Source organism: Dama dama, chromosome 22 (assembly GCF_033118175.1).
Source record: "Dama dama isolate Ldn47 chromosome 22, ASM3311817v1, whole genome shotgun sequence".
In the NCBI taxonomy this organism is placed as follows: domain Eukaryota; kingdom Metazoa; phylum Chordata; class Mammalia; order Artiodactyla; family Cervidae; genus Dama; species Dama dama.
The window spans coordinates 53,279,789-53,307,113 of NC_083702.1; the positions used below are offsets into that span (position 1 = coordinate 53,279,789).

Consider the following 27,325-nt stretch of genomic DNA (forward strand, 5'->3'; position numbering starts at 1 on the left):
TTTTTTTGGCCCCACCTGAACACCACCACCACCACGGGGGCCTGGGAGCTCTTAGTTTCCCAACCAGGGATGTAGCCCTAGGCCCCTGCAGTGGAAGGGAGGAGTCCTAATCTCTGGACAGCCAGGGAATTCCCTCTAGTTCATTTTTGAACACCTGACACCAAGCACCCCGCCAGACACTGGACACTAAATACGTATTCACTAACTAGATGAATGAATGAATTTCGTTTTTAGCACATTTAGTGGTGTTGGAGAAGACTCTTGAGAGCCCTTTGGACTGCAAGGAGATCCAACCAGTCCATCCTAAAGGAGATCAGTCCTGAGTGTTCATTGGAAGGACTGATGTTGAAGCTGAAACTCCAATACTCTGGTCAACTGATGTGAAGAAGAGCTGGCTCATTGGAAAAGACCCTGATGCTGGGAAAGATTGAGGGCAGGAGGAGAAGGGGACGACAGAGGATGAGATGGTTGGATGGCATCACCGACTCAATGGACATGGGTTTGGGTGGACTCCGGGAGTTGGTGATGGACGGGGAGGCCTGGTGTGCTGTGGTTCATGGGGTCGCAAAGAGTCGGACTCGACGGAGCGACTGAAATGAACTGTACTGAACTGAGTCCTCCAAATTCCTCTTTCAACAATATGGTTAGATGGCGGGAGGGGAAAAGAGATCTATAACAGCGTCTCCTCTTAGCGTTGTGAAAAACCATGATCGGCTGATCATTGTAAATGCAGGAAGGGTTTTGCGCTCAAAAACACTGGTGCCCAAGCAGCACTGTCTGGGGCACGGCCTCCTTACAGAGGCCTGTGCTGTGCGGTCGCCAACACAAGCCAGTTTCAAGGATCCCTGCCAGGCCCGAGGAGCGCACGGCGCGTGCGCAGTCCCGGGGGCTCGCGCCTGTCCTCCGCCCCTCCGCCCTCCAGGTGGCGCTGCGGGCCCGGCCGCCGCCGCCGCCGCCGCCGCCGCCGCCGCCGTCTCTAGCCCGGCTAGACTGGGGCGGCGCCGGCTGCCTCGGGGGCCGCGCGACCGCCTCCGCCGCGAGGAGGGCGTGGGCTCCCGGCTCCCGGAAGCGGCGGCCGCGGCGTGGAGCCGAGCGGGCGTCGGTGCCCGGAGCGGCAATGCGCGGCGGCCGGAGGCTGTGACCTGAGCGCGGCGGCCCTGCGGGGGCCGCGGAATGGCGGCTCGTTGAGGCTGCAGCGGCGGCGTCTCCGACTCCCCGGGCGCGGCGCGGCGTGGCGGCGGCCGGGGTGATGCTGCTCAAGCTCTTGCAGAGACAGACCTATACCTGCCTGTCCCACAGGTATGGGCTCTACGTCTGTTTCGTGGGCGTCGTTGTCACCATCGTCTCCGCCTTCCAGTTCGGAGAGGTGAGTAGCGGCGCGGGAGCCCTGGACCGGCACGACCGCGCGGTGTCCCGGCCCCGGCGCGCTGCACTCTCGCCTCCCCATCCTCCCTGCAGACACGGGGATGAGCCCGGCGCCTGCCCTTCCCTCGGGGGCGCCGCCAACTCAGAGCTCCTCTCCGGGCTGCGGCTTCAGCATCTGCGGTCCAGATCTCGCCTCCGACGGTCTGGGAGATCCGCGCTCCTTCTGCCGAATCCTTTTCCCTCCAGGTGCCTTCAGCAGGGTCCCCGAGTCATTTGCCTTTCTCCCTAAGGCCTTGTTCTGCACGCCGCCCCCCTCCCGGGACCCAGAGTTCCTAAATTTCACCGAATTCTCAGTCCTTGCCCCTCCTGCGGCTTCCTCCTCTAATGTCACCCTTGTAACCTTTTCCCTTTACAGAGGCGCTTTATATTCTTAATCCTGTTTCTTCCCGGATCTCGAAACTTTGTCCGAGAGGGGTGTTTTCTTGGCCCGTGAATTTGCTGTGGGGAGAGTGTACTGGCCCCAAATTTAAAGGACTTACACGTGAAAGGTTTTTTTTTTTTTTTTTTTCTTCGTTACATTTTTGCTCTCTTATTTGAGACAGCTTAATCTGTTAATCTTTAGAGGCTGTACTGGTAGATGTGCGTACACTGGTGTGGGAGCGCCGCTGACAGCTCCTGCTCTTCTCTATCTTGAGATCAGCTGAGGCTAGGGCCCCTTCATGTGACCGTGACGCCCTTAACCATCTGGGACTCCAGCACCGGATCTCTAGGGAACCAGCACAAGCCTTCAGGTCATGGGATATGCTAATAACTTCAGTTCCGGATCACACAAGCCCAACCTTTCCTAATCTGCTCCTAGTTGATAACGCATAAAGCAACTCGGTAGGACTGTAAACCCCAAAGGGTTCGAGCAACAGGTCTGGCAGGTGGAAACACCCAGGTTTAATAGATTTTGTGCCCCTCTGGATATGGACTTTAAACATTTTCTTGAGTGAAACAGCCTTTTGGTTGAGGTTGCCTAGTTATTTCATGATTGACCATCCAGTACCGTATTCTTTGTTGTAAACAAATATGTAGGAGATTATGAGTAGGTGAGAACTGAAAATGTACCTGGATGTGATTTTAGAGAACACCCCATTTTAAAATGTGGCCATAGCAACTGGAAGAAAGTTGTGTTTTCAGGTTGTTAGAAATCCATCTCTTTGTTTTAATATATATATGTATTTTGAGGGGGGTGGGTAAGAGGTTGCAAAACGTTTTAAAATGAACAGAATGCTGTTCAGAAATGCCACATGATACATTTGCTGTGTACACAGAATATATATACATTTCCAGTATGAAGTCTGGACTCGTGCTGGATTCTGGGCTCCATAAGAGAGGGTGCTGTCTTTAACCACTGTGACCAGGCGCTGTGCCAGGTAATGCCAGAGTATACAGTCTAAATATTTGTCTGATGAATGAATAAATTATTTGGGACAATTTCCAGGTTTCCAGTTTTAGTAGTTCTTGGTCTAGGGGCTGATGAAAGTAAGTCTTGTTAAGTAAGGGCTGAGAAAGCGACCCAGACCTCTAAGTGTGAAATACGTACCTAGTATTATACCACCTGCTGCCCTGTTCTGTTTCATGCATTGCACTTTAATACAGTGATCGTGTGTATACCTAGTTGTGTCTTATTCCTGATAAAAGATTTGTAAGGCGAGTGCAGAGAAAAAGAGAGTGAGCCAGGCAGTCAGGCAAGAAGAGGAAATTTATTAGAGGGAAAAGACAGGGTGATTGGCTCTTAAGGAGAACCAGCGTTCTCCCTTTCTGACGGAGTCCTTCTTATACCCCACCAATGAAAAAGTCTCTGAAGGGATGGTCTCTAAAGGGTAGCCGGAGGTCTGGAATCTGGTGGTCTTGCAGCTTTGAGAAGATAAGCGCCACTGAGATAACGGGATGCCATTTGGGCAACTTGGTCAGTCTCACAGATCAGTGTGATTTTGTTCTTTGTTTGCAAGGTTGACATAAAGAGCCATCTTATCAATGAGACCCCATGTAGGCCCTATCATTCCAGCCTTTTGATTTAGGATAAGGTCCGAAGGTCAAACATCTGCAACTGCTTCCTTTGGGACAGGGGCTTCGTGGGGGTAAGGTAAGAAAAGGCTGGAATGTGGGTCAAGGGGGTTTGTGTGGGGTCGAAGTTTTTGATCATCTGAGTGAGTTAGAAGTAGTTCATGGATAGTTCAGTTGGTGAAGGCTTGTAAGTGGTCCTGAAGAAATTTTGGAAAAAGATGCATTAAACATGGGCTGAAAGTTAGAATAAGGGTAAGTAGAAGGAGAGGGCTTAGGAAAGGTAAGACCCAGGGCATCCAATTCCAGTTGGTTAACCAGTTTTCCCATGAATTACTGAGGTGTTGGTGTATTCTTCAGGCCCTGTTTGTCAGATTTCTTGCTGCTTCCTTTACAATGCCTGATTTATTGGTGTAGAAACAGCAGGCTTCCTCCAAAAATAGGCACAGGCCTCCTTTTTCTGCTGTGAGGAGGTCTAATCCCCTTCTGTTTTGGAGGACCACGGCTGCCAGGGATTCTAGCTGGTTTTGGATAGTGAAAAGGCTGTTAGCTATTTCTTCTAGGCTGTCAGTGAGGTCTTTAGAAAGACTTTGATAGTAATTTAGAGAGGTTGTGAGTCCTGCGGTCCCTGTCCCAATCCCAGCGGCTATTCCTAAACCGGTTAATAGAGGAATGAATTGAATTGCCCGTCTGGGTTGGTTATGAGTTAGTGGGATAGCAAGGGTCTGACTGTTAGGAGCAATAGAAATATCTGGGACCAGATACACCAGGGTGCATGCTCCTGTTCAGTTAGTGGGAAGACATAGATAAGTAGTGGTTCCACATAAGAAAAATATTCCAGGAGTAAGAAGACAACAGCTGAAATCAAAAACAAATAGGAGTCTTTCTGGGAACTTGTTAGTAGTCTCTGAAACTGACAGTGAACTTACCAGTGTAGCCCCTACAAGAGGAGTATTTACACCATATGCAGAAGGGAGTCTCCCTGAGAAAGTAAGAGAATGTCCTGCAGGTCCTGAGACTTGATGGACAGATCGGCCCGAAGGGAAGGAGAGATGTGAAGTGATTACAGAGGTGTGGCCGTGTTATAGTTCCTAGTTGGGGGTAAGAATTGTTCATAGAGTTTTGTCTGGAAAAACCGAAAGGAGCCTGTTGTAGACGAATGTCAGAAGTGGTGGGTGTTAAGGAGCAGTAACCAGGCTAGGTCTGAGGGTGGGCTTGGGATAGTAATTGAGGCTTTGAATTTTGAGAGAAGGTCTCTCCCAAGAATAGGAGTGGGGCATTTTGGGAGTATGAGAAAAGATGGGAAAATGGAGTATTTTGAAGTGTGCAAGGTAGAGGCTCCGTTATCCGTGGTGTAGATATTAAACCGTCAGCCCCCATAACAGACCTGGGAGACCTTGGTTTCTCCGGAGTAGGCAGGCATAGGAGACTAAGTGGCCCCCGTGTCAATGAAAAAGGAGATCGGCTTACCTGCCACTGTAAGTTACCTGGGCTCCGTGGAGGTGATGAGAGTCGGGGCCCGGGGCCCTGGGCACCTTCGGTCTAAAGCGGAGAGTCCGAGGAGGCTGGGCAGAGCTGGGCCGGAGGACTCCTGCTCAGGACCAGGAGGGGATGTCCGGATCCCCGGAGGGGACCTTCCAGTGTCCCTTCATGCCACAGATGGGACGCGGACCTGGAGGGGCCTTGGCTGTAGGAATGAGCGGCCCAGGGGCCTTCTTTGGCACATTTGTAGCAGGGCCCGGGTGGCTTCCTTTCTTTCTTGGTTGATGGAGGCTTGGAGCCATATAGGGCAGTGGCTAAAAGGTGGTTGGTATTTGGCCTAATCTCGTTGGGCCTTCTCTGGCTTTGCCTGTTCTTCCCGGTTATTGAAAATCTTAAAGGCTAAATTTAAAAGGTCTCGTTGAGGGGTTTGAGGGCTTTCTTCTGCCTTTTTCAGTTTCTTTTAGATACCTAGGGACGACTCGGGAGATAAAATCGGTGTTAAGGACAGTGGTGCTCTCTGCTGAAGTGGGGTCTAATTTTGTATATTTCTGTAGTGCTTCCATTAACCTGGCTAGAAATTGTGCTGGGTTTTCATCTAGCCCTTGAGTTATTTCCTGGAGCTGATCAAAGTTGATGGCCTTATGCCCTGCCTTTTCAAGGCACACAATGAGGCAGGCAACCGTGTGATTACGGGCTGCTCGTCCCGTCTCCCGGCCTGATAACCCCACTTGGGATCTTCTCGGGGGACAGATGTCGCCCCTACAGGCCCCGTGTCGTCTGTCCTGGGTACCTCGTCAGCATGCGCCTGAGAGGCTGGCCGTACTCCTTCCTTCTCTTCTGGGAGAAGAGTGGAGGAAAGCGTGATGCAAATATCATGCCAGGTTAAGTCATAAGACTGGGTAAGATATTTGAATTCTTTTAGATAATTATCCGGGCCTGAGGAGAAGGAGCCAAGACGCTTTTCAGTCTGAGATAGGTTGGTGAAGGAGAATGGGATGGGAACCTGAGCGGTGCTTTCTGCTCCAGCTGCTTCCTGGAAAGGGGGGCCGGGCGGGGACGGAGTGGGGCCCTGCAGTGTTCCCTGTTTTATTTTATTTTTTTACAAAAGTTTATTCTTAAATGTACAAGGTTCCAAGACAACACTTCATTCTAGCTATAGGCGGCAACAGTCCCTGTTTTAAAGTGTTCAGACCGGTAAAGCCTTGGGACCCTCAGGGTAGAGGGTGGGGTGAGGGTGGGCCTGAGCTTATCTCAGGCCCAGGTTGGGGAGTGGGGTGGGGAGCTGTGCTTGAGAAAGGGAGGGGGGGGGGACGTAAGATGGAGGTTGTGGAGCTCGATCTGGAGTGGCTGCAAGGGGATTGGGAGCCATAGGGAGTTGGCCGTGGTCGGAAGGGTTGAAGGAAGAAGAAGAGTCTGAACAGGGATCGGGAGACATTGTATTAGTAGGATGTGGCCCAGAGTGGACTTGGAGTATTTGAGAAGTAGGACAGAATTCAGAGAGGGGGTCGAGAGCGAAGAGCAAAGCAAAACTGAACGTGAGGGATTTCTAACCACTTGCCATCGCGGCGGCAGAAGTTATCGAGGTCCCGTGGAGTATTATTATCGAGAGTTCCATTTCTGGCCATTGGGACCTGTTATCAAGTCTGTATTCCGGCTAAACAGTGTTAGAATAGTAAATAAGTCTTTTTGGTCTTATCTCCCCGTGGAAGCCCAAAGCTTTTAGGTTTTGAAGAAAGCATCCTGGAGGAGTAGATTTTGAGGGCTGGGATTGAGAATTTCCCATTGTGGCCGAATAGGGAGGTTAACAAGGGCAAGAGAAAGCAAGGAGAAAGGTCCGAGAGAAAAGGCATCCCTGTTCTCAGGACTTTCTCAGAGAGTAATAATAGTCTGCTTTGAAATGGGCATCTGCTATTTCAAAGTCAGACAGGGCACTAGGCCTGAAGGCCGTGGGGATCCTCCCGCTGAGCGCAGGGTTTGGAAAAGAGGCCAGAGAGAGGATCCGAGGAAGTGGGATTGCACTCACCCTTGTGAGCGATGGATGAAATGTGGGCTGGTGTGTGGATGTCAGTCTAGCAGGGCAAGCGGAGAGCCCCGTCCTGGAGCTCGTCCCAGGAAGGGACCGCCCAGCTGCGGTGGATCTTCCCTCCTGCGTTCCGGCACCAGAATGTAAGGCGAATGCAGAGAGGAAGAGAGTGAGCCAGAGAGGAAGAGAGGAAGAGAGTGAGCCAGGCAAGAAAAGGAAATTTGTTAGAGGGGAAAGAGAGGGTGACTGGCTCTTAAGGAGAACCAGCATTCTCCCTTTCTGATGGAGTCCTTCTTATACCCCACCAATGAAAAAGTCTCTGAAGGGATGGTCACGTAGCCAGAGGTCTGAAATCTGGTGGTCTTGTAGCTTTGAGAAGATAAGAGCCATTGAGATAACGGGATGCAATCTGGGCCATTTTGGTCAGTCTCACAGGTCATCTTTTTTTGGGTGTTAGTTCTAAAAGTTCTTGTAGGTCTTCATAGAACCGTTTAACTTCAGCTTCCTCAGCATTACTGGTCAGGGCATAGACTTGAATTACCATGATATTGAATGGTTTGCCTTGGAAAAGAACAGAGATCATTCTGTCGTTTTTGAGATTGCATCCAAGTACTGCATTTCAGACTCTCTTGTTGACTATGATGGCTACTCCTGAACTGAACTGAACACATATTGTAATTTTATTCTTCATTTGCAAAGATAACTAGCCATCTTATCAATGAAACTCCATGTAGGCCCTATCAAGATTATTTTGGCCTGAGTACTTTTAAGTTTTAAATTTTATGCGTTCCACACCTGGTTATTTATTTACCAAAAGAAAGTCTAGAAATGGCCGCAGATCTTAAAGTTTGGAACTCTTAAGCTCGTGTCTATGGTTTCTCAAATAGTCTGTGCTATCCCTTGTATGATCTTCAAAAGGATACTTAACCTTTCCAATCTTCAGCTTCCTCATCTTTAAAAAGGAGGCAGAATTACTTTCTTCATAGAGTTCATGCGTGCGTGCTAGGTCACTTCAGTCGTGTCTGACTCTTTGTGACCCCATGGACTGTAGCCTGCCAGGCTCCTCTGTCCACGGGATTCTCCGGGCATGAATACTGCCTGGAGCGGGTTCCCATGCCCTCCTCCAGGGGATCTTCCTGACCCAGGGATCGAACCCCCGTCTCTTTCTTCTCCTGAATTGGCAGGCAGGTCAGGTTCTTTACCACTGGCGCCACCTGGGAATAGTAAAGATCAAATAAGTCGTGTCTGCAAAAGACCTTTCAGTTCCTGGCTCATGACAGGCTCTCATTGAGTGGTAGAACTACAGCTGCTGTTTTTATTGTCACCAACCATCTTACGCCCTCAGTACTTAATTTGAAACAGATCTCTGAAGTAGAATACATTCACAATACAGTTAATGGTGGTGGTGGTTTAGTCTCTCAGTCCTGACTCGGTGGCCTCTTGGACTGTAGCCCACCAGGCTCTTCTGTCCGTGGGATTTCCCAAGCAAGGAGACTGGTGTTGGTTACCATTTCTTTCTGCAGGGGATAGTACCAGCCTAGGGATCAAACCCACCTCTCCTGCTTGGCAGATTCTATACCACTGAGCCTCCTGGAAAGCCAGTACAGTTAATATTACCAACTTTATAATAGCTTCACTAATTGTAATGGATAGAAGGATGAAGAAGATCATTGTTAATTATGAACTCATCACTTTTGTCCCTCTCTTAGGGTAAGTGGTATTGGCTGCTACCTTTTGATAAGCCATTTGTACACTCGTCCAAATTTTTAGGAAGAAAAATGGAATTGAGGGAGGGAAGTATTAAAAGCATATATATATATATATATATATATATATATTTTTTTTTTTTTCCCCCCTTTGAGTCAGGTACTTTCTAGAGAGACCTTGGGAACTCTGATTGAACAAAAGCGGAACCTGATCCAAACCCATAGGGAGGGCCCTCTGGGTAGGGACCAAAGTCCACTGAAGTGCATTGCCTTAGGTGATGGTAGCAGGTAGACTAGTTGACCTGGGCAAGACATGTGGCCTCTGGGAGCCTCAGTTTCCTCATCTATAAATGAATGATCATCCCTTTTAGCTCAGAGACTTCTGATTTTAACTGTTTGTCCTCTGTTGATATTGTGTAGACTTTATTTTTTGGACCATGCCACGTGGCCTGTGGGGTCTTAGTTCCCCGACCAGGGATCAGACCTGTGCCTCCTGCAGTGGACGTGCAGAGTCTTAACCACTGGACACCAGGGACGTCCCTGTGTAGACTTGAACACTTGCTTTTGAAGTAAAAAATGTTACTTCAGAGTCGTCATCATTACTTAGTACATTTTATATGCAGATCCACAATCCCATATCTGAAAATTCTACTGAATTACCTCAGTATCTTTTGGAATGAAACATGTGAGTATTCACAGTCAGTAAGGAAAATAAAGACTATAAATAACTTCAAGTCAGTTTAGGTCAGGTTTTGCCACCAAATGAGGTCAGGTCAGGGTTTGCTGCCAAATAAAGATCTACAGTGTTGAGAGCTTTTTGGATTTTCGGATTGTGAATAAAGGGTTGTAGATCACCTCTGGGTGTGTGAGTATCAGCATGCATGCTTGTGTATAAAATATATCACTTCCTTTACGTGTTTAAGGAAGTGATATATTCCTAAGTATGGAAACAAAGAAGTATCTGAAAATGAACTTCAATGAGGAAGTCAGACAAGTTCAGATGGAGTCTGCCCGTGTGGGGCAGGAACTTTTCCCTGGCCTCTCTCCTCTTTTGCTCACCTGCCTTCTTTTCATTTTGGATTAGTTAGATACTGTTCAGTGAAAAAGGACTGAACACTGGGTCCAACTCCAGTTTCTTATACTGGCTCAGTTTCAAGAAAGAAATTAGTAATGTTTGTATTTGATTAGCTCCCTCATTAAACAGATACGTTTTGAGTGTGTTCTTTGCCAGAGGCAAGAAGTAGGTGAAGTTACAGGAACCTGGCCTGAGAACTGGGAGGCAGCCCTCTGGCCTGGTTCTAGCTCCACCGTAAACTGACCCTCAGTGGTATTGCTTTGTGTAGATTCCTTTTGGGGGTAGGGAAGATTTTCATGATTAAAAACGGTTTAAAACGTCTAGACTGGATTTCTGACACCCGCATTTTTTCTTTTATGTTCTGTGAATTTACATATATTGGATGTTTCACATGGGGAAGCATGAATTATAATGTAATGGAGTTTGTGCTACAGAAAAAATGCCTATGGCTGCCTTGAGCCTCTCTTTTTGGCCATGCCACAAGGGTTGCAGGATATTAGTTCCCCGACCAGGGACTGAATCCATGCTTGGCAGCGAAAGCACGGAATCCTAACACTGGATGGCCAAGGAATTCCTGTACTGAGCCTCTTCAAATGGTATCTTTTTTTTGCGGGGTGGGGGGGAGAGGATGGGGAGGTGCACGGTTTGGAAGAGATACAGACTCTCGCTATCAAAGCAGAGACCCTGTCATTTTTCCCTGCTGTATTCTTTAGCACCTCAAAAGTGCTTGGTACCCAGTAGGTGCCAAATAAATGCTTGATGGGTGAATGAATGAATTGGGGTGATCTTAACCAACATCTCTTTAAGCTCATTTCCAATAAAGGTAAGTTTGCTACTCTGATGTAGATCGCCTGTAGTTGCCTTTTATTTCTCAGACATGATTGATCAGGTTGTACCCTACATGGTGGAAGATACTGTCAGATATGAAGAATTTTGTACATACAGCTCATCCTTGGCCATCTTTGTCAGGTTGAGATGAGGCCATGATATACCTGTGAGTAACAGTACAAGAGAGTAAGTAATTGAATGCCTGAGTAGGTACACAATAATGGCTTAGAAAATCAGAGGAGGGGAAGAGAATTATGGGTCGAAACATTCTAGGGGAAGTTGAGACTGTTACAAGGAGGCGGGAGCCTTTTCTTTTTGAATTATTAGTGGTTTAATATTGTCATTGGTATTAGCCAGCAGCACTTGGTTGCAAGTGAGAGAATCCCACCTCGGACCTGGGTTAGGAGAAAAGGTAGTTTTTTGATTCATGTAATTGAAAAATATAGGGTGAAATTTCTGGTAGGATGAGATCTAGGTGCTCGAATGTTACCATCAGTACTCTTTGTTCCGGCTCTGCAGGGTTTAGTGAGTTTAGTTCTGACAGGCCCTCCCCGTTTGGGAGCCAGGGTTGCTGGCAGCAGCTCCAGCAGCTAGTCTTCCAATTTAGTAACCTTCCTCATCAGTGCCAGCTAGACCCAGGACGGCCTGCCTAGCCGGGGAGTGAGTGCCCTTGTGCCCTCGTTAACCACCTGGATCATCCCTGGAGCTCTGGTTATAGGTGGGACTGTCAGTTTCAACTAAACCAGGTGAAGTGAGAGGGGCTCCCCAGAGGGAAATTAGGAGGCTGCTATCAAAAAGGGCCAGAGCAGCAGATGTCCTAGGCTGGCTGAGACAAAGCCCATTTCCCTGGCCTTAACATGGACACATTGACCCTGTGAATGTGATGGCCTTTAGCCCTTTACCTTGTTCTGGAAGATGTGAAAGTGGGTTGTTTCCGTTTTTAATGTCATGTTGTTAAATTACCATGTTTTTCATTTTTAATATCATGTTGTTATTTGTGAAACTTGTATTCTTGGGTGGGTGTATTAATGTGGAGTTTTGTTAAACACAGTGCAAGTGTGCCCTCATAATCTTTTAGTAATGATGCAATATATATTTTTAATGGGTAATAGTTGTATTCAACTTGACTTACTTTTAAATAGTGTTGACCTTATTAATGACATTAAGTAGGACATTAAGAGAAAAAAACCCAACCTTTTTGCAGCATCTTTCACCCCCTGTGTATGGAAATGCTCACTCCCTCTTTCTTCAAGAAGACCCTCCCGGCTTGTTCTCCTTCTCCACTCACTGTTTTTTCTCAGACTTTAATGCTGGGTCTCCCCAGGCTTTGCTCCTTGCCGTCTTCTCTTGGGCGGGGTTGTCCTGTCTCAGACCCCCATCCTGATGCTTGTGACTCTGTTACCATGTCCAGGCTTGCTCTGCTGACCCCATGATAGGCCAGTGAGTCCGAGAGACAAGCTGTGGAGGCAAGGAACACGACTTTATTGGGAAAGCCGGCCGACTGAGAAGATGGCAGACTCAAAATAACCTTCTTGTTGGGATCTGGACACGGGTTCTTTTACTGAACCAGAGAGAGAGAAGCAATGGGGAACCGAAGTCAAAAGGCAGAATAGAGAGGAAGTAAAGTGAAAAGGGTCTTCTGTTTTGCAAAACATCTCCCAGAAGGGTGGGGCTTTGGAAAGGGGTGTGTTAATCTCTTCTTTTTTTGTGGCCATTCGCAGGTGGGTGGGGTCAGATTATCTCTTTACGAGTTGAACAAAGGCACTTTAACAGCCAGGCCCAGGGGCAGGGTCCTTTGAGACAGGCCTTTATGATTTTAATAACAGCAGCAGCTAAAAGCAAGTCAAAGAAACACTTTCCAACAAGGAGTCAGAATTGGCTTCTTCCTGCACCAGCTCCCCATCTCCAGGGCCTTGCTGCCAGGCCTGGCTGCTCACCCCCTCCTGGCTGCCGGCAGCCCAGTCCCAGCCATGTCCCTGTCCCTCCCTGTGACACAGGGTGCTTCCTCCTCACTGCCTCCAGACATGGCTGCAGAATACTCCTTTAAATGATGTGGGATTCTTCTGGCTCCTGGGCTTTCTCGGAACAGAGAGAACTTGCTCCATGACCTCAGCAAACCTTTCCAGGAATTGACCTCAGTTGGGTCATAGAGCCACCCCTAACAGATAACCTTGGAAGACGGAAGAGATTGCCTTTTGACCCATCTGATTCCTCCTGTGCAGTGGGGGCCCATCTCCTGAAGATCTGCTATGAGAAGGTGGAGTCCCACCGGGAGAGAATAGTTCTGTGTCGCTGGGGGTTCCTGACTGTGGGTGTCGTGTTGGTGAGCACAGCCGGTGGGTATCTTTACCGCCCACTTGCCCTTTCCTGTAGGGTTAGGGTTGCCTCTGCCCCTGGAGGAGACCTCTGGTGGGCCTAACTCAACCTGCTCTTGTCTCACTCTTAAGTAAGAAAAAGTCCTGTGGTTGCTTCAGATGACAAAACAGTGTCAGTTCAGCATTAAAAGCCTGCAGTCACGTGTCCAAACAGACCTTTGAGCCTGTGGAAGTTGAAGCTTCTTGCCTCCCCGGCCCAGGCCTGCTCCACGTAGAAGGCCAACGGCTGAAGAAGGCAGTTTGGCCGTGGTGGGTTGTTTCTTTCTGTCCAGGAACCTGTTTCTGGGTTAGAGGACTGGATGAAGGACAGGAAATGAGGGCCGGAAAGCCCTTCCTGCACAGGTGCTGTTGCTTTGGGATTTGCTGGTGTCAAAGCTCATTCTCTTCCGAGTGCTTTCAAAGCCATCCTTCAGCGACTCCACGCTGAACACTGTGGCTTGCTTTTATTCTGCTGAGAGCTAATGTCCTTTGCTTTGGGCTGGTTGCTTGCTCCTTCCTCAGCCCCCAGGAATCTGGCAACACTGGCCTTAGGTCAGTGCCTGCTGCTCTACGGGACCGCAGACCTGGTCTAAGGTGATCCCCTCCGCAGTGCTCTCTTGTGCACGGCCCATGTCTCTTGCACAAGAGACCTGCATCCTTTGTAAGAGAGGAAAGATGCCTTTTTCCTCTCCTTTCCTCAGTTCTCGGTCCTGTAACAAAAGACAGATGAGCTAGAGAAAAGCACACACATTTATTTTAGGTAAGGTTTACATGACATTGGAGCCTTCGTAAGGAAATGAAGACTGAAGAAGCAGTTAAACCCGAGTGATGGAACGCTAGGTTTGATGAAGAGTAGAGCGTAGCGGGAAAATGTGATAGGACAGAAAAGGGTCTGAGCTCTGAGACACGTGGACTGTTCGTTCAGATTCCTTGTGGCATCCCTCTGTCTTTGGAGATGAGGGTTTCTCCTTCCTGTGGAGAGAGGGTCCCTCTCAAGGAAAGTTTTATGACCTGCTTCAGGGGAAGGTCAGAAAATCCTTTTTATCTGCTGTTTCTCAGCTTCCTTCAGCTGGAAGTATTCAATTTGCCAAGGTGCTATATTTTGAGGTAGCCCTTTCTGATCTCTGAAGGCGCTTCCCTTTGGCTCAGTTGGTGAAGAGTCTGCCTGCAATGTGGGAAACCAGGGTTCGATCCCTGGGATGGGACAATCCCCTGGAGAAGGGAAAGGCTACCCACTCGAGTATTGTGGCCTGGAGAATCCCATGGACTGTGTAGTGTATGGGGTCGCACGGAGTCAGACACGACAGAGCACGTTTCACTTTCTGATCTCAGATGTGAGGCAAATGTTGCAGCATGAAGCGGAGGTTGCCACCTTTGGTGACCCTGACTGAGTCTTTTCCCTGGACTTGAGGTTTCCTGGATGGGAAGGGGGTTTCCACGCCTCTTCGTCACATGAGGTATAGCAGGGTTAGCAGAATGCCAGCAGCTTCCGAAAGCTGTCCTCTGAACCTTGCTGCCGTGATTTGGATGACTTTTCAGCCACCTCGTTAGGAAACTGAATCTTGGTCCTGCACATCACTTGGGAATATTATCTGGTATCTGGTGCCTCAGAGTAAACATGTTTAGATGTACAGCTTCTCAGTGCGGGTACCAATTGATTGAACTTGCCCAGGAGATGAAACTTATTTGCCGTCTCTGCACTCAGCGTTCTGGACACAAAGATGTGATCTTTTCTTATTTTGGAATCCCTGTGCCCGAGCAAAGCACTTAAATCATGCATTTAGTTAGGAAGCTTTCTGTTGTAGCACGGTGCCAGGCCCCTGGGCATAGAGCCGTGAAAAACCCCACGGGTTCCTGCAGACAAGGAGTTTATATCCTGGTTGTGCCGTAAGACATTAAATGTGTTTTATTTACAATTGTGAAAAAATGCTAGAAGGGGAGGGTGTTGTGAGAGAGATCCTCAGGAGAACCTTCCCTGTAGTGGCTGGCTCAGCAGAGGCTTTCTTGACGTCACTGGAGTTCAGAAGGGTCAGAATTACTGAGGCAGAGGACTGAGGAGAGCAGGTCTGCTCTAGACCATTGGTTCTCTGCTGGAGTGATATTGCTGCCTCACCCCCACCCTCTGAGGCATGTGGCAAAGTCTGGAGGTATTTTGGGTTGTCCTGACCGGGACATTGAGCGAGTCGAGGCTAGAGATGTTGCTAACACACTACAAGGCACAGGACAGCCTGCCCCCACCCTCCCCCACCCCAAGCAAAGACGGTCCAGCCCCAAACACTGGTTGTGTCCCGCCTTGGAAACAGCACAAAGGTCTTGAAGTTAATGAAGCCCATGAGGCTGGAGAGCAAGAGGACGTGTGATCTAGGGGAGGTTGATGCAGGGGGTGGTGCCCTGTTGCCAGCCCTTGGTAGATACCATTCAAGGTTACTGTGTGCTGGCATCTGAGGAGAGGAGGCCAGGGATGCTGCCTGGGGTCCTGTCCATTCCAGGATGCTGGACATCCTGTAACGGACAGGGCAGCCCCCACAGCAGAGTTGTCAGGCCCTACATGTCATGGTGCCGAAGCTGGGAGAGCCTGCGTGAGAGGGAGCAAGAATGGCTGCAGGGCATCAGCCAGCGGCCTTGGACTAGGCTGGTGGTGGGCAGATCTGAGAGATTTGAGATTTGAGGGGTGGACAGATTTGAGAGATTTGGCAGGCAGAATCATCTGGCCTTTATGTTTCATTATGTGCCAGACACTGCTAATATCTTGGGATATAACTGAGCAAGACAGACAAAACTTCATTTGTCCTCCCAACCCCAACTATAGGTACTCAGTGAATATTTGTTGAGTGAATACTTACAAGTATTTATGTTTGCTCACTGATTGTGATTGAGCCTGTGAGGAAAGGTGGTTTAAAAGAGATGCCTCAAGTATATGAGGCCCCTTGCATAGCGCCTGGTGCAGGGCGCCCAGTAAGTGCTAATTAAATGCCAGGTGCCACATCCTAGCGCTATTGTCCTCTTGACTACAATGCTGTCGGTAAGACAGCAGGGGACCTACCTTCTGAGCTGATGTCCAAGGTCACACTGAAGAGTGTGTTAATCTCTTCTTAGAGACAGTAGAAAAGTTCACAGTGATTTCTTCACCTGAGTATGCTTTATAGTGGTTGATATGAAACCATAGGGGCCAAGTGCCATATTAGTTTAATACAGCCTGCACTTTACAGTAACGTATGTTATTTTAGTTCCTTATGAAATGTAACAAACAAGTGTAGCTGTGATCGGTTAGGCATATTCATAATGTATCTTTTAAAGTCCTTACCGTCTTTAGATGACTTCAGTCTTGTGATCCACATGCAGTATCTTTAGCAGGTGATTAGTCAGCCTGTGTGTGATTCATACATACACTAAATTAAGCAAGGGAAAAAGTGGTCTTTCAGAAATGTTATATCTAAGTCACCGTTGCGCTGGGGGAGGGTATGATTCTGTGACCAGATAAAACGAATTCTGGGATCGGACTAAAAACTGTGTTGCGCCCTTTAAAATTGCTTCCTAAAATTGTTTCTTCTTTTAGGTTCTAGTTTATCCCCCCTTCATTACCTCTTTCCATTAACTTCATTTCTGTTTCTTGACTAATTCTAAACTGGATAAAGTTTCTTTGCCAAATTTTCCTGAGTCCGTTCAGTGGAGGTACTCACCCTGGGCTAGGTACTGTACTGCCTAAAGACACAAAGATGGTTACTTTTCTTTTTTGCTGTTGAGGAACTAACTGTCCAGTCAGGCCAAGCAAACAAACTTAAGATGCATTGTGATAAATTTAGTCGAAGAGCTAGGCCTGGCTGTCAGGGGTTTTTCATCTGAGCTTGATCGTGAAGGCGATGGCTGAGGGAAGAAAGGGGAGCCCCCTTGCTACTCCCCAGCCCCCTTGTAAGTGAAGGAAGCCCTAGGTATAAAGGTGTGGGATGAGAGGTAACTCTCACCTTCTAGAACAGAGGTGGTTCTTGTGGTGACCCAAGGACGAAAGAGCAGATAAAACCAAGGAAGGTCTTGGAATGCAGGAATGGAAAAACCAGACCCTTATCGTCCTTCTCTCCCCCGTGTGGTAACTGTTCATGGATTTCAGGTCCTCCTGAGCCACAGGGAGAAGGTATTTGCCTTACTCTTCTACCCCCCACCTAGTATATGTGCCTCATTCAATCAGCAAGTGACCCTCAAGATCCCCGTCCCACTCCTTGTACCTGGGTATAAAAGTGGACCAAGGACCCCTGTTCAACGTCAGTTCTCGCTTGAGCTGGCCCGCTGTTCTAACAGCGCCTCCCACTCTAATAAACTTTATTTCCTTCTCATTCTGTCTAATGTCTGGAAACTCTTTTCCAACCTGCGCCCGGACCACGACTGTTCTGAAGGGCCGCAGCAGCGTAGCCGGGAGTGATGCTGGAGAGGCAGGCAGTGGCCGGGTTAGGACTTGCCTGGAGAGTGACGCCAAAGAATTTGGATTCCTCCTGAAGAAAATGGGGGCCATTCAAACAGTTTTAAGCAAGAGAGCCATGAGTCAGATCTGTGTTTAGAACGGTGGTTCTGAGGTAGCACGGATGGTGAATTGCAGGCGGGCCAAGAGCTGGGAGCTGGAACCTGGGGGGCGTAATAGGGATCCGGGAGACCCTGCCACACTGGGTGTGGTGTGCAGAGTCAGCGGGCTTTGCATGTTGACTTTTAAAATTATTTATTTTGGGCCGCCCTGGGTCTTTGTTGCTGCGCACAGACTCTTCTCTCGTTGGGGTGCACGGGCTCCTCGCTGTGGCGGCTTCTCTCGTTGAGGAGCACAGGCTCCGGGGCCACAGGCTCCAGTGGTTGTGGCACATAGGTCTTAGTTGCCCCAAGGCATGTGGGATCTTCTGGACCAGGGATCGAACCCCCGTCCCCTGCGTTGGCAGGCGGAGTGTTAACCGCTGGACCAAAAGGGAAGTCCCAGTCCCTGGCTTAAAATGAAAATTATTCCTTCTCTGGGATGTGCAAATCGGAGGGGAGTTGGCTCCTCTGGGTTGGGCTTGGCTGGCTCTGCCCCACATGTGTTTCATCCTCCTGGGACCAGCAGGCCAGCCTGGGCATGTTCTTCTCAGGGCAGTGGTAAAGGCACAAAACCCAGGCAGATACTTGCAAACCTGCCTGAGGCTGAGACTCAGAATTGGGGCATTCACCTTCTTTTTGTTCCGTGAACACATCAGATCTGTGTCCCTCTTAGGACCCTGGCACTGTTGTCAGCCTGGAGAGCACTGTCCACAGACCCCCGTGTTCCACACGTCTCGGCTCAGGAGCTCCTTGGATGGGCCTTCCCCACCGCCCAGCCCAGAGCAGCCTCTTCTACTAGGTCACTGTTTCTTATAGTCCCATGTTCTTCTTTTTTAAAACAGTGCTTAGTTTCAGTCTGAAAATGTTTGTGTGTGTATTTAATGTCTCCTCTCTCTCTCTCCCTTCCCCAGTATGTAAGGTCTGTGGGAGGAGGGTTTCTGTCTTATTCACCATTGTATCCTCAGCCCCTGGAATAGAGCCTGGCACTAAGGTGGAATGCAGAGAGATACTTTTTTCCTGGTATCTAAACTTGGAAAGGTCCCCTGACTGATCAGTGTCTAAAATGAACCTTAATGGAAAATATATAGGTTTAGTTGATATTAGTTGATATGTAATTATATTAGGGTTCTTCAGAGAAGTGAAACCAATAGGATGTATGTATATATGTACATGCATGCTTGTGGGCACGTGTGTGTGTGTGTGTGGAAATAGGCTTATATGGAATTGACTCACAGGATTGTGGAGGCTGACAGGTCTCCAGGTTCTGCATTAGCAAAACTGGAGACCCAGGAGGCCAGGGATGTAGCTCCAGTCCAAGTCCAAAAGGCCCAGGAACTGGAGAAGCCGATGGTGTAGTTCCTACCTGAAAGTTGGCTGCACGGAGACCCAGGGAGAGCTGATGTTTCAGTTCAAGTTCGTAGGCAGGAAGGCTGGTGTTATGGCTCAGTGCAGTCAGAGCAGAAGATATTCTCTCATGCTCAGCTTTTTTGTTCTATTTAGGCCATCAACTGATTAGGTGAGGCTCATCTACATTAGGAAGGAGGGCAAACTGCTTTACTAGTCTAATTTCACCTGGAAATACCCTAGTTGAAGAAGTTTCCTTCTATTCCTAATTTGCTGAGGTTTTTATTTATTTATTTTAAGTAAAAAATGGGTTTTGAATTTTGTCAAGTACTCTTCCTGTATCTATTGATAGGATCATAAGATTTTTCTTCTTTTGCCTATGAATATGATGGATTACGTTAATTGATTTTGAAATGTTGAACCAGCATTCAAAAACGTGTGTCTAGAATAAATCCCACTTGGTTATATGATTCTTTTTCTGCATTGTTAGATTTTATTTCATAACAGATTTTCACATCTATATTCTTGAAAGTTATCAGTTTGTAGTTTTCCTTATCGAATGAATTAGAAGGAATTCACTCTGGTTCTGTTTTTCTGGAAGAAATTGTAGAGAATTGGTGTCATTTCTTCCTTGAATGTTTGGTAGAATTCACCAGTGAACCCATCTGGGCCTGTTGCTTTCTGATTTGGAAGGTTATTACTCATTGATTCAAATTATTTAATAAATAGAGGCTATTCAGATTATATATTTCTCCTTGTTTGAGCTTTGGTAGATTGTATCTTTTAAGTATATGGTCCATTTCATCTAAGTTTTCAAGTCTGTGATTGTAGAATCGTTCATAATGTTCCTTTATTACTCCTTTGGGAGGAGTATTGTAGTGATTTCCAAAATCCTGTGGTAAAACACAAACAACAAAATTTGTTTTAATGATTTAAATTTAATTTAAATTTAACAAGTTAACAAATTTAAATTTGTTAAATTTAATTTAACAAAATTTTAATGATTTTAAAAATTATTTATTTGGCTGCACAGGGTCTTGGTTACAATAGATCTAGTTCCCTGACCAGGGATCACACAGGCCACCTGAATTGGGAGACTGGAGTCTTAGCCACTGAACCACCAGGGGAGTCCCATTTTAATAATTTTTAAATGTATCAACAGCTCCATGGCATTAATTACATTTACTTTGTTGTGTAATCGTTACTACTGTCTGTTTGCAAATGGTATGCATCACCCCAAACAGAAACTTGGTAGTAAGTAGTAAGTCTGTATTCTCCCCTTGCGCCCTGGGAACCTCTCGTCACTTCCTGTCTTTATGGATTTGCCTATTCTGGACATTTCATATAGCGGATATTTCATACAGTATTTGTCTTTTCTTATTCCGGAGCTTCTGCTTGTTTTTCAGTGTTTCTGAGGGGATGAGAGGTTGGAGTTGCCACTCTGCTATTTTGCTGAGGTTCTGTTCCAGGATGAGAGTTTTGGTGGTTGTTTTTTTCACGTAATATTTCATCAGACATTTTACCATTTAACTAGTCTGTGTGTTCTATGAAGGAAGACCTTTTGTTTTGGTTGTTGCCATGTGTCAGAATTTGGAATGGTGCCACATAATATCCGCTCGCTGACTGTAGCAGTTTAAACACTGCATAATTTTTAACAGCTTCGTAATATTTCTGTGACTGTACCTTAATTTACTTACCCAATTACCTATTGTTTACTTTTTAAAACTGTCTTCAGGTTTTATTTATACAAGCGACAGTGATTATCCTCATATTTGTACAGAAGTCTTTGGGTACACCTGCGTTGATTTTCCTGGCATGTATTTCTAGAAGTGGAATTAGCCAGAACAAAAGACACGAGCATTTCTTTGGTCCTTTGAATCATATTGCTAATTGCCCCTCAGGAAAGGGTTTTTTAAAATGACTTTACAGCTATTTAAAAATATATAACATTCTCCTTGCCTAATTTATGACTTCTCTGCAAAGCAGACTCATAAAAAGAGAACTCTGCTTGGTGAATTTTAAAAAATGTTTTTATCCAATTAACAGTATGAGATTAAAATTCAGTTGTCGGTGGAGGTACATTGCAGTAAGCACCGTAAGCAGATATTTTATAAAACTTCCTGTCTCACTTCACTATAAACTTTTTTATGACAATTAAATTTTACCAAAATAAAGAGGGAAAAAAAAACACCCCAACTTAGTTTGACTAATTTTGACTTCTTGTTATAATAGAAAATATTTACCGGGTTCAACTACACTTTTATTTATACTTTGGATATATTCTTTACATGATATATTGTAATTGTTTCATATTTGTCTCCCTAATAGGCTTTGAGTCCCTTGAAGGACTAAATATGTTCAGTGTTCTTTCATTGTCTTAATACTTTTTATTTCCTTTAGTACTTTGTAATTATTAGAATAGATGGATTTATATCAGCTCACTTGATTTTTTTTTTATAACAACACCTTATGGGATAAAGGATTATTATCTTAATTTTACATTTGGAACTTACAGGGCTATAAGTGTCCTGTCTAAAATCACAGAACTGGGGGCTGAGGTCCAGGCCTCCTTTTGTGACCAGAACTTAACCTTTAAGGAATGAATACCTGCAATGCTGTCCAGGACAGTCTGCGCCGGGCAGAAATGGTCAGTAGTCGTGAGCTGTCCAGCACAGTAGCCACTGACCGCCTGGGCTGGTGGGCACGTGAAGTATGTCTAGTCTGACTAATGTGCTGAGTTTTAAATTCAACCTAGTCTTAATTTAAATAACTATGTGTGGCCAGCGGGGTAGCATTTTTTTGGACAGTGCAGGGCTAAACTCCCAGGTAGAGTAACTGTTTAGCTAGGAGGGCACTGGGTTTAAAGTCCCTCCTGTACATTCTGTGATCCCGTAACCTCTGAACTATAAGACAAGTGCCCAGGAAATTGGTTTGAATACTTCTGAAACCATCTTTGGTATGGTTGTTATTTTTTTTTTCCCTTTTACTTTTATTCAAGTGTGGTTGAGGAGATTATTCCGCCCCCCCCCCCCCCCCCCCCCGTTTAGATAAAACTTTTTAAAGTAAAGTGTGCTGTCAAAGGTTTAACGTTCTTAATTCTGTGTTGTATTTACCTTTTAAATAGTGGATCTTCTTGTTTATTTTTTTTATTTGACTGTGTCCGGGCTTTGTTGTGGCATGCAGGATCTTCCTGCAGCACCTGGACTCTATTTGAGGTGCACGGGCTTAGTTGTTCCGTGGTATATGGGATCTTAGTTCTCCAACCAGGGATCAAACCCACGTCCCCTGCGTTCCAGGGAGGATTCTTAACCACTGGACCACCTGGGACATGCAAAGACTTAATTCTGTGTTTTAATACAAGTTCCTTTATTATTTTGTCTCCTCTCCCCTCAGTGGCAGTCCTTTCTCTTTGCTGCTTTTTTTTTTGTTCTTAGTTCCCTGACCAGGGAGTTGAACCCAGCCCCTTGGCAGTGAAAGCTGAGTCCTGACCACTGGGCCACCAGGGAACCTCAGCTTTCTCTCCTGAGAAAAGGAGAGATTTCATTAAGCTTTTATAATGAACCCTGTCCTTGATTATTCCTTTTCTCCAACAGTAATCTATTTTAACCTGTGTTCATTTAAAAGCTGAACAGTAAATATTCATAAATCATTTCATGCAAGTCAGTGAGTAATCCTTAACAGGATGTCTGCTCCCTGAGAACAGAGCCTTGGGTCCCCTTTTGTGCCCTTTAAAATGGTCAACAAATGCGTGTTGTGTGTCTGATTCTGTGAAGAATTCACAAAAGGTAGAAGTGGTCTAGGAAGGTATCTTTGAATTTAATTAATGTTTGAGTAAGTAGTGGTCATGCGTCTTAGGTTTGGATCACTTCCAGTATGTGAAAAAGGGAAACCACTCCAGTTTTAATAACCATTCAGTGCCTAGTATGAAATGGGTTAGTCTCTTGTTTTATTTAGCCACTTTGTGTTGAGAAATGAGATGAGTTGATTGTGTCCTCCCAAAATCTACCAGCTGAAACTTTATTCCCAGTGTGATGGTATTAGGAGGTGAGGACTTTGGTGATTAAGTCATGAGGGTGGAGCCCCTATGTGTGGGATTAGTGCCCTTATAAAACAAACCCCAGAGAGCTCCCTTGCCCCTTCCAACATGTGAGGTGACACAGCATGAAGACAGCCAGGAAGCAGGCCCTCACCAAACAGCAATCTGCCAGCACCTTCATCTTAGTCTTCGCAGTCTCCAGAACCGTGAGAAGTTGTTGATTACGAGCCACCCCGTCTGTAGTTTTCTGTCAGAGAAGCTCTAATGGACTGAGGCAGGAAAATGAGCATGTCTCATCAAATGTGATTAGAAAACTGGTGATGAGCAGATTTGACTTTCTGATTGGTATCAAAGGAGAAGGTCCATTAGTAAAAAAAAAAAAAAAAATAGAATATCTCTTATGTTATCTTGGTCTCTCATTTAGCGCCTCTTAATGCAAAGTATATTTGGTTCTCAGAAACTGTGAAGAACTTGTAATTTAGGAATAGTATAAACTTCTGATGTGATTATCAACGAATGAAAATCTCTGTCAGAGTTACTTAGAGCTCTTGCTGCTTGAGATTGGAGAGCCTCAGCATCTTAAGCTTTATAAGATCGCATGTCACATTTCGACACTTCAGATGCTGAGAAGGGGACGTGTGTTTTAATGGAGAGAGTTTTGCATCCTTGTGTGCTGCCATCTCTGTACCTCCAGCCTTTAGCTTTTACCTTGACTCTTGGGACTGAATCTGAAAGCAGGAAATTTCTGGTGGGAAACCGTGGAGCGGTAAGCTGTTCTAAGGTGTTTTGTCTTATGAAACTAGTAGCCGTAATCACTCATTCTAGAAAGTTTTATTAATTTTGTGCCAGGCACTGTGCAAGGTTGTGGGACTAAAGACAAGAGAAAGAGATCAAGTTCCTGGATTTGAGTTGCTCGCAGAGGTGTAGACAGATATTTAAACAAGTGAACAGCTTATATTGTATGTAGCATGTAAATGCTGTCTCTAAGAGACCTGCGAGCAGTTGGCAGGAGTATTGTGCAGCCCTGTTGGATTTGCATGCTTCATCAAAACAATCTTGTGAACTCGGTGCGGTTGATATCCTCATTCTACAGAAGAAAAAGTTGAAAATGGAGAAGTGCCCTGGATTTTATTATTAAATGCCAGATTTAAACTCTTGTCTTCTGATTGTAAATCTTATGATCCTTGCATTGTATACTGGTTCCCTTCTTAATAATTACTTTCCTCCTTCCCTTTTTAAAAAAAGGTTTATTTTTCTTTATTTATTTGGGTGCCCTGAGCCTTAGTTGCTGCCTACGGGATCTTTAATCATGGCATGTGGGATCTAGTTCCCTTGACCAGGGATCGAACCAGTTCCTCTGTATTGGAAGCTCAGAGTCTTAGCCACTGGACCACCTGGGAAGTCCCCCTTCTTCCTTTCCTTGACCCCCAAAGGATTACAGAGCTCACACTTCATTCTCTATGATCCTACCACAGGCGTGCATTCGGTCCTCTTCCGGGACCATCAAAGTCATCAGCAAAAGTGTGCACCAGTTTTAAAACTGAAGAAAGTTTTACCAACTGAAAATTTTAGCATTTGTGGGCAAAAACCAGCTAAAGGACTATTAGACACTATACAAATGTTAAGGAGAAACACAACTTTCATTACGTGACTTGTGGTTATTTATAAACATGCTAGGGAAAGTTTTGGGCCATTGAATTAGGGATGGTAAACATACCAGTTTCAGCTGGTTAAATGACCACACTCATGAATGTGTATTTGACAGAGCTGGCTCTGTGTAAGCAAGCGTTGGGGCAGCCGGGGGGCGGCCGGGCAACGCTCAGAGAGCCTGGGCCAGGCTGAGCAGGAGCATGGGCCGCGGACTTGGGTTGACCAAATCTCAGCTCCTCCGCACACACTGCTTCTTGGCCTGGAGCTTCTCTTTGGGCATTGTAGTCCCTGCCTCACAGTTGGTAGCTTGTTGCAGGGATTCATTTGAGAGGGAGGGCGTGCGGGCACGATGGAGCTGGTGAGTGTGTGTGCACCCTTTCTCTGCAGGCAGCTCGCTGAGACTCACTTTTGCTGCCATGTTGTAAAACTAACCAGCAATTGATCTTGAATACCTTGGATGCCATGATTATTAAAATGGAGTCATAAAAGTAAAAAACATTTCAAAATAGTAAACTACCTTTAGATGATTTTTAGATAAATTATTTGTTAATAATACATTGTTTATATGTTACTTCAGAGCTCATGTAGTATTTTAATAAATAGCATTTTTGAGAAGAATAGTGTAGGGGTGTGTGTGTGTGTGTGTCTGTGTGGAATAGCTCAAAATGGCAAGTAGGACATTTTTTGAAGGTCAGTGTTGTATCTTGTATTTTTATCACATGAGTTTCCCATAAAATTTTTGCATTACTACCAATATAATGTTTCAAATGTCTTGCCATTATAAAAGTGTTGTTCAGGAAGTTACGCTTGCTTACCGTTGTTTTCTAGCAAAATAGCTGGCCTTTCATATCTGTGTGCCTGTCGTTGGTTTGGTGCTGTTTGATATCCAAGGTGGAACCCATTTCTCCTCCTGGGAATTGCAAGTCCAGGTGGATAGGCCAGCTGTTTGCCCAGCATGCTCCCTGGGCATACCTTCTATTTGCCCACATCAGGGGAGAATCGCCATCCTGCCCTGGCAGCACAGTGGATTGATGAAACAGATTGAGTACTCACTTTCTAGCTGAGGAAGTTGAGGCCCACACATTTATAGCTTACCCAGCATTTCACAGCTCCCAGGCCAGAGAGCAGGGAGGTTCTCTTAGGAGTCTCCCAAGTTCTCAGATCCAGCCTTCTCTTATGTCACTTCTGCGGTAGCTAGGTAATATTTACTAAGAAGAAAATGGTATATAATGTGCTGGGAATGAGTTTATAGTTAACAGAATTGTAAGTCATTCTCTGCCCTCAAGCAGTTTGGCCTGTCAAGATACTAACATGGGATGAAAGGCAAATAGCAATAAAAAAGCTAAATGACGCAAGGCCAGGGGTTTTACAAGGCAGTGGACAACTGATTTCCAAATAAGTGGTAGAGCTAGAAGTTATTCAGAGTTCTGAGAAGGAAGCATTCAGATTGGGCTAAGAATATGGAAAGGCTTTGTGCCAGAACAGAGGCTTGATTTTACAATAGTCGGTGTTTCTCTAACCTATTTGTCTTTTGTTTACTGCTAATAATTGCTGAAGACTAATTACACATGTAAGTCTTTTTTTTTTTTTTGTCTTCCTTGTTTAGAATGTGTTTGTAAGGTGTATATATAGAACAAACAATTTTATAATTGCACAGATTTCTACTCTTGATAGTATTAAGAAAATAATTTGACACTAACGCTTAGATGAATTTTATTTGATTTACAAGTTTCCTTTTTTCATTCCTCAGACAGCATAACACTCATTCATCTAAAAAGTTTGGGAAGATTTTCATAATAATGTCTAGTTGACAGGAATAGCTGAAAGGGAAATGGTTATGATGGAAGAGAATCAAGTTCAAACGTTGATGGGCTTAGGACCAAGGGCAGAAGACCCAGAGGGGAGGTGAGGGCAGGGAGAGACCCAGTGTCCTCATGGAGCTGACAGGTGGGCATAGGAGGGCCCTGTCATAGCCACACAGTTGGGTGCCTCCTTAAGTCTTAACTCTAGGAATGGCAGGGATTTCAAAGACAGTTTGGTCAGGCCCCCTTCATTACACAGATGAAGGGATAGCCAAAAAGGCTAAATAATTTGCTCAGAGTCACTCCTGTGCTTCCCAGGGGATGCTAGTGGTAAAAAAAAAAACCCCGCCTGCCAATGCAGGAGACGAAAGAGTCGCAGGCTTGATCCCTGGGTTGCGAAGATCCCCAGGAGGAGGGCATGGCAACCCACTCCAGTCTTTGCCTAGAGAACCCCATGGCCAGAGAGGAGCCTGGGGTGTGCTATGGTTCCTAGGGTTGCAAAGAGTTGGACACGACTGAAGTAGCTTAGCACACAAGCATGCAGAGGGCACTCAAAGCGACAGAGCTGGGATGAAAACCCGCATCCCAAGTAATAACCCAGCATTCCTTCCATCTCCCCCAAGGTCTGAGAGTGGAGAACTCTGCACTAGAAGAGTGTTCCTAAGTGTGTTAGAGAAGGACCCTTCACTGTTGCTGTTCTTTCCAACACACTAGAGTGGTTTGGAGATGGAGAGATTAATTTATCTGATGAAGGAAGGCACGTTGTGTTCACACAGAGCGCATCAGCGTTGCCCAGACATTGGTGAGGCTCGTGCTCTCTGCTGTTTTCGCCCCACCTTCCAGGTGGCCCTGCTAACTGAGGACAATTACATTGAGCTTTATTTTTTCGTGGCTTATTTTACGAGAAAAATAGATATACTGGTTGTCCTTTTGCAAGCTACAGAGGAGTATTGATGGAGAATGGCTTCCTTTTGAGCTCATAAGCTGATACATACAATTGTATTACTGAATATAGATACATAGTCTATTATATATTTAGCAAAACAGATGGCATTTCTTA

General features: G+C 46.0%; 1 protein-coding gene across 2 annotated transcripts in view; it reads left to right on the forward strand.

Moving 5' to 3' along the window:
- The first annotated feature begins 1,172 nt into the window (after positions 1–1,172).
- GNPTAB (N-acetylglucosamine-1-phosphate transferase subunits alpha and beta) overlaps positions 1,173–27,325 on the forward strand; it is a 78,306-nt gene continuing 52,153 nt past the window's right edge. Inside the window, exon 1 of one of the 2 annotated variants that reach the window (XM_061125532.1) lies at positions 1,173–1,366. In XM_061125532.1, the coding sequence (XP_060981515.1) occupies positions 1,250–1,366 (117 nt within the window). In that variant the 5' untranslated portion in view covers positions 1,173–1,249. The remainder of the gene's footprint in view (positions 1,367–27,325) is intronic. The other variant, XM_061125534.1, reaches the window with a different exon arrangement.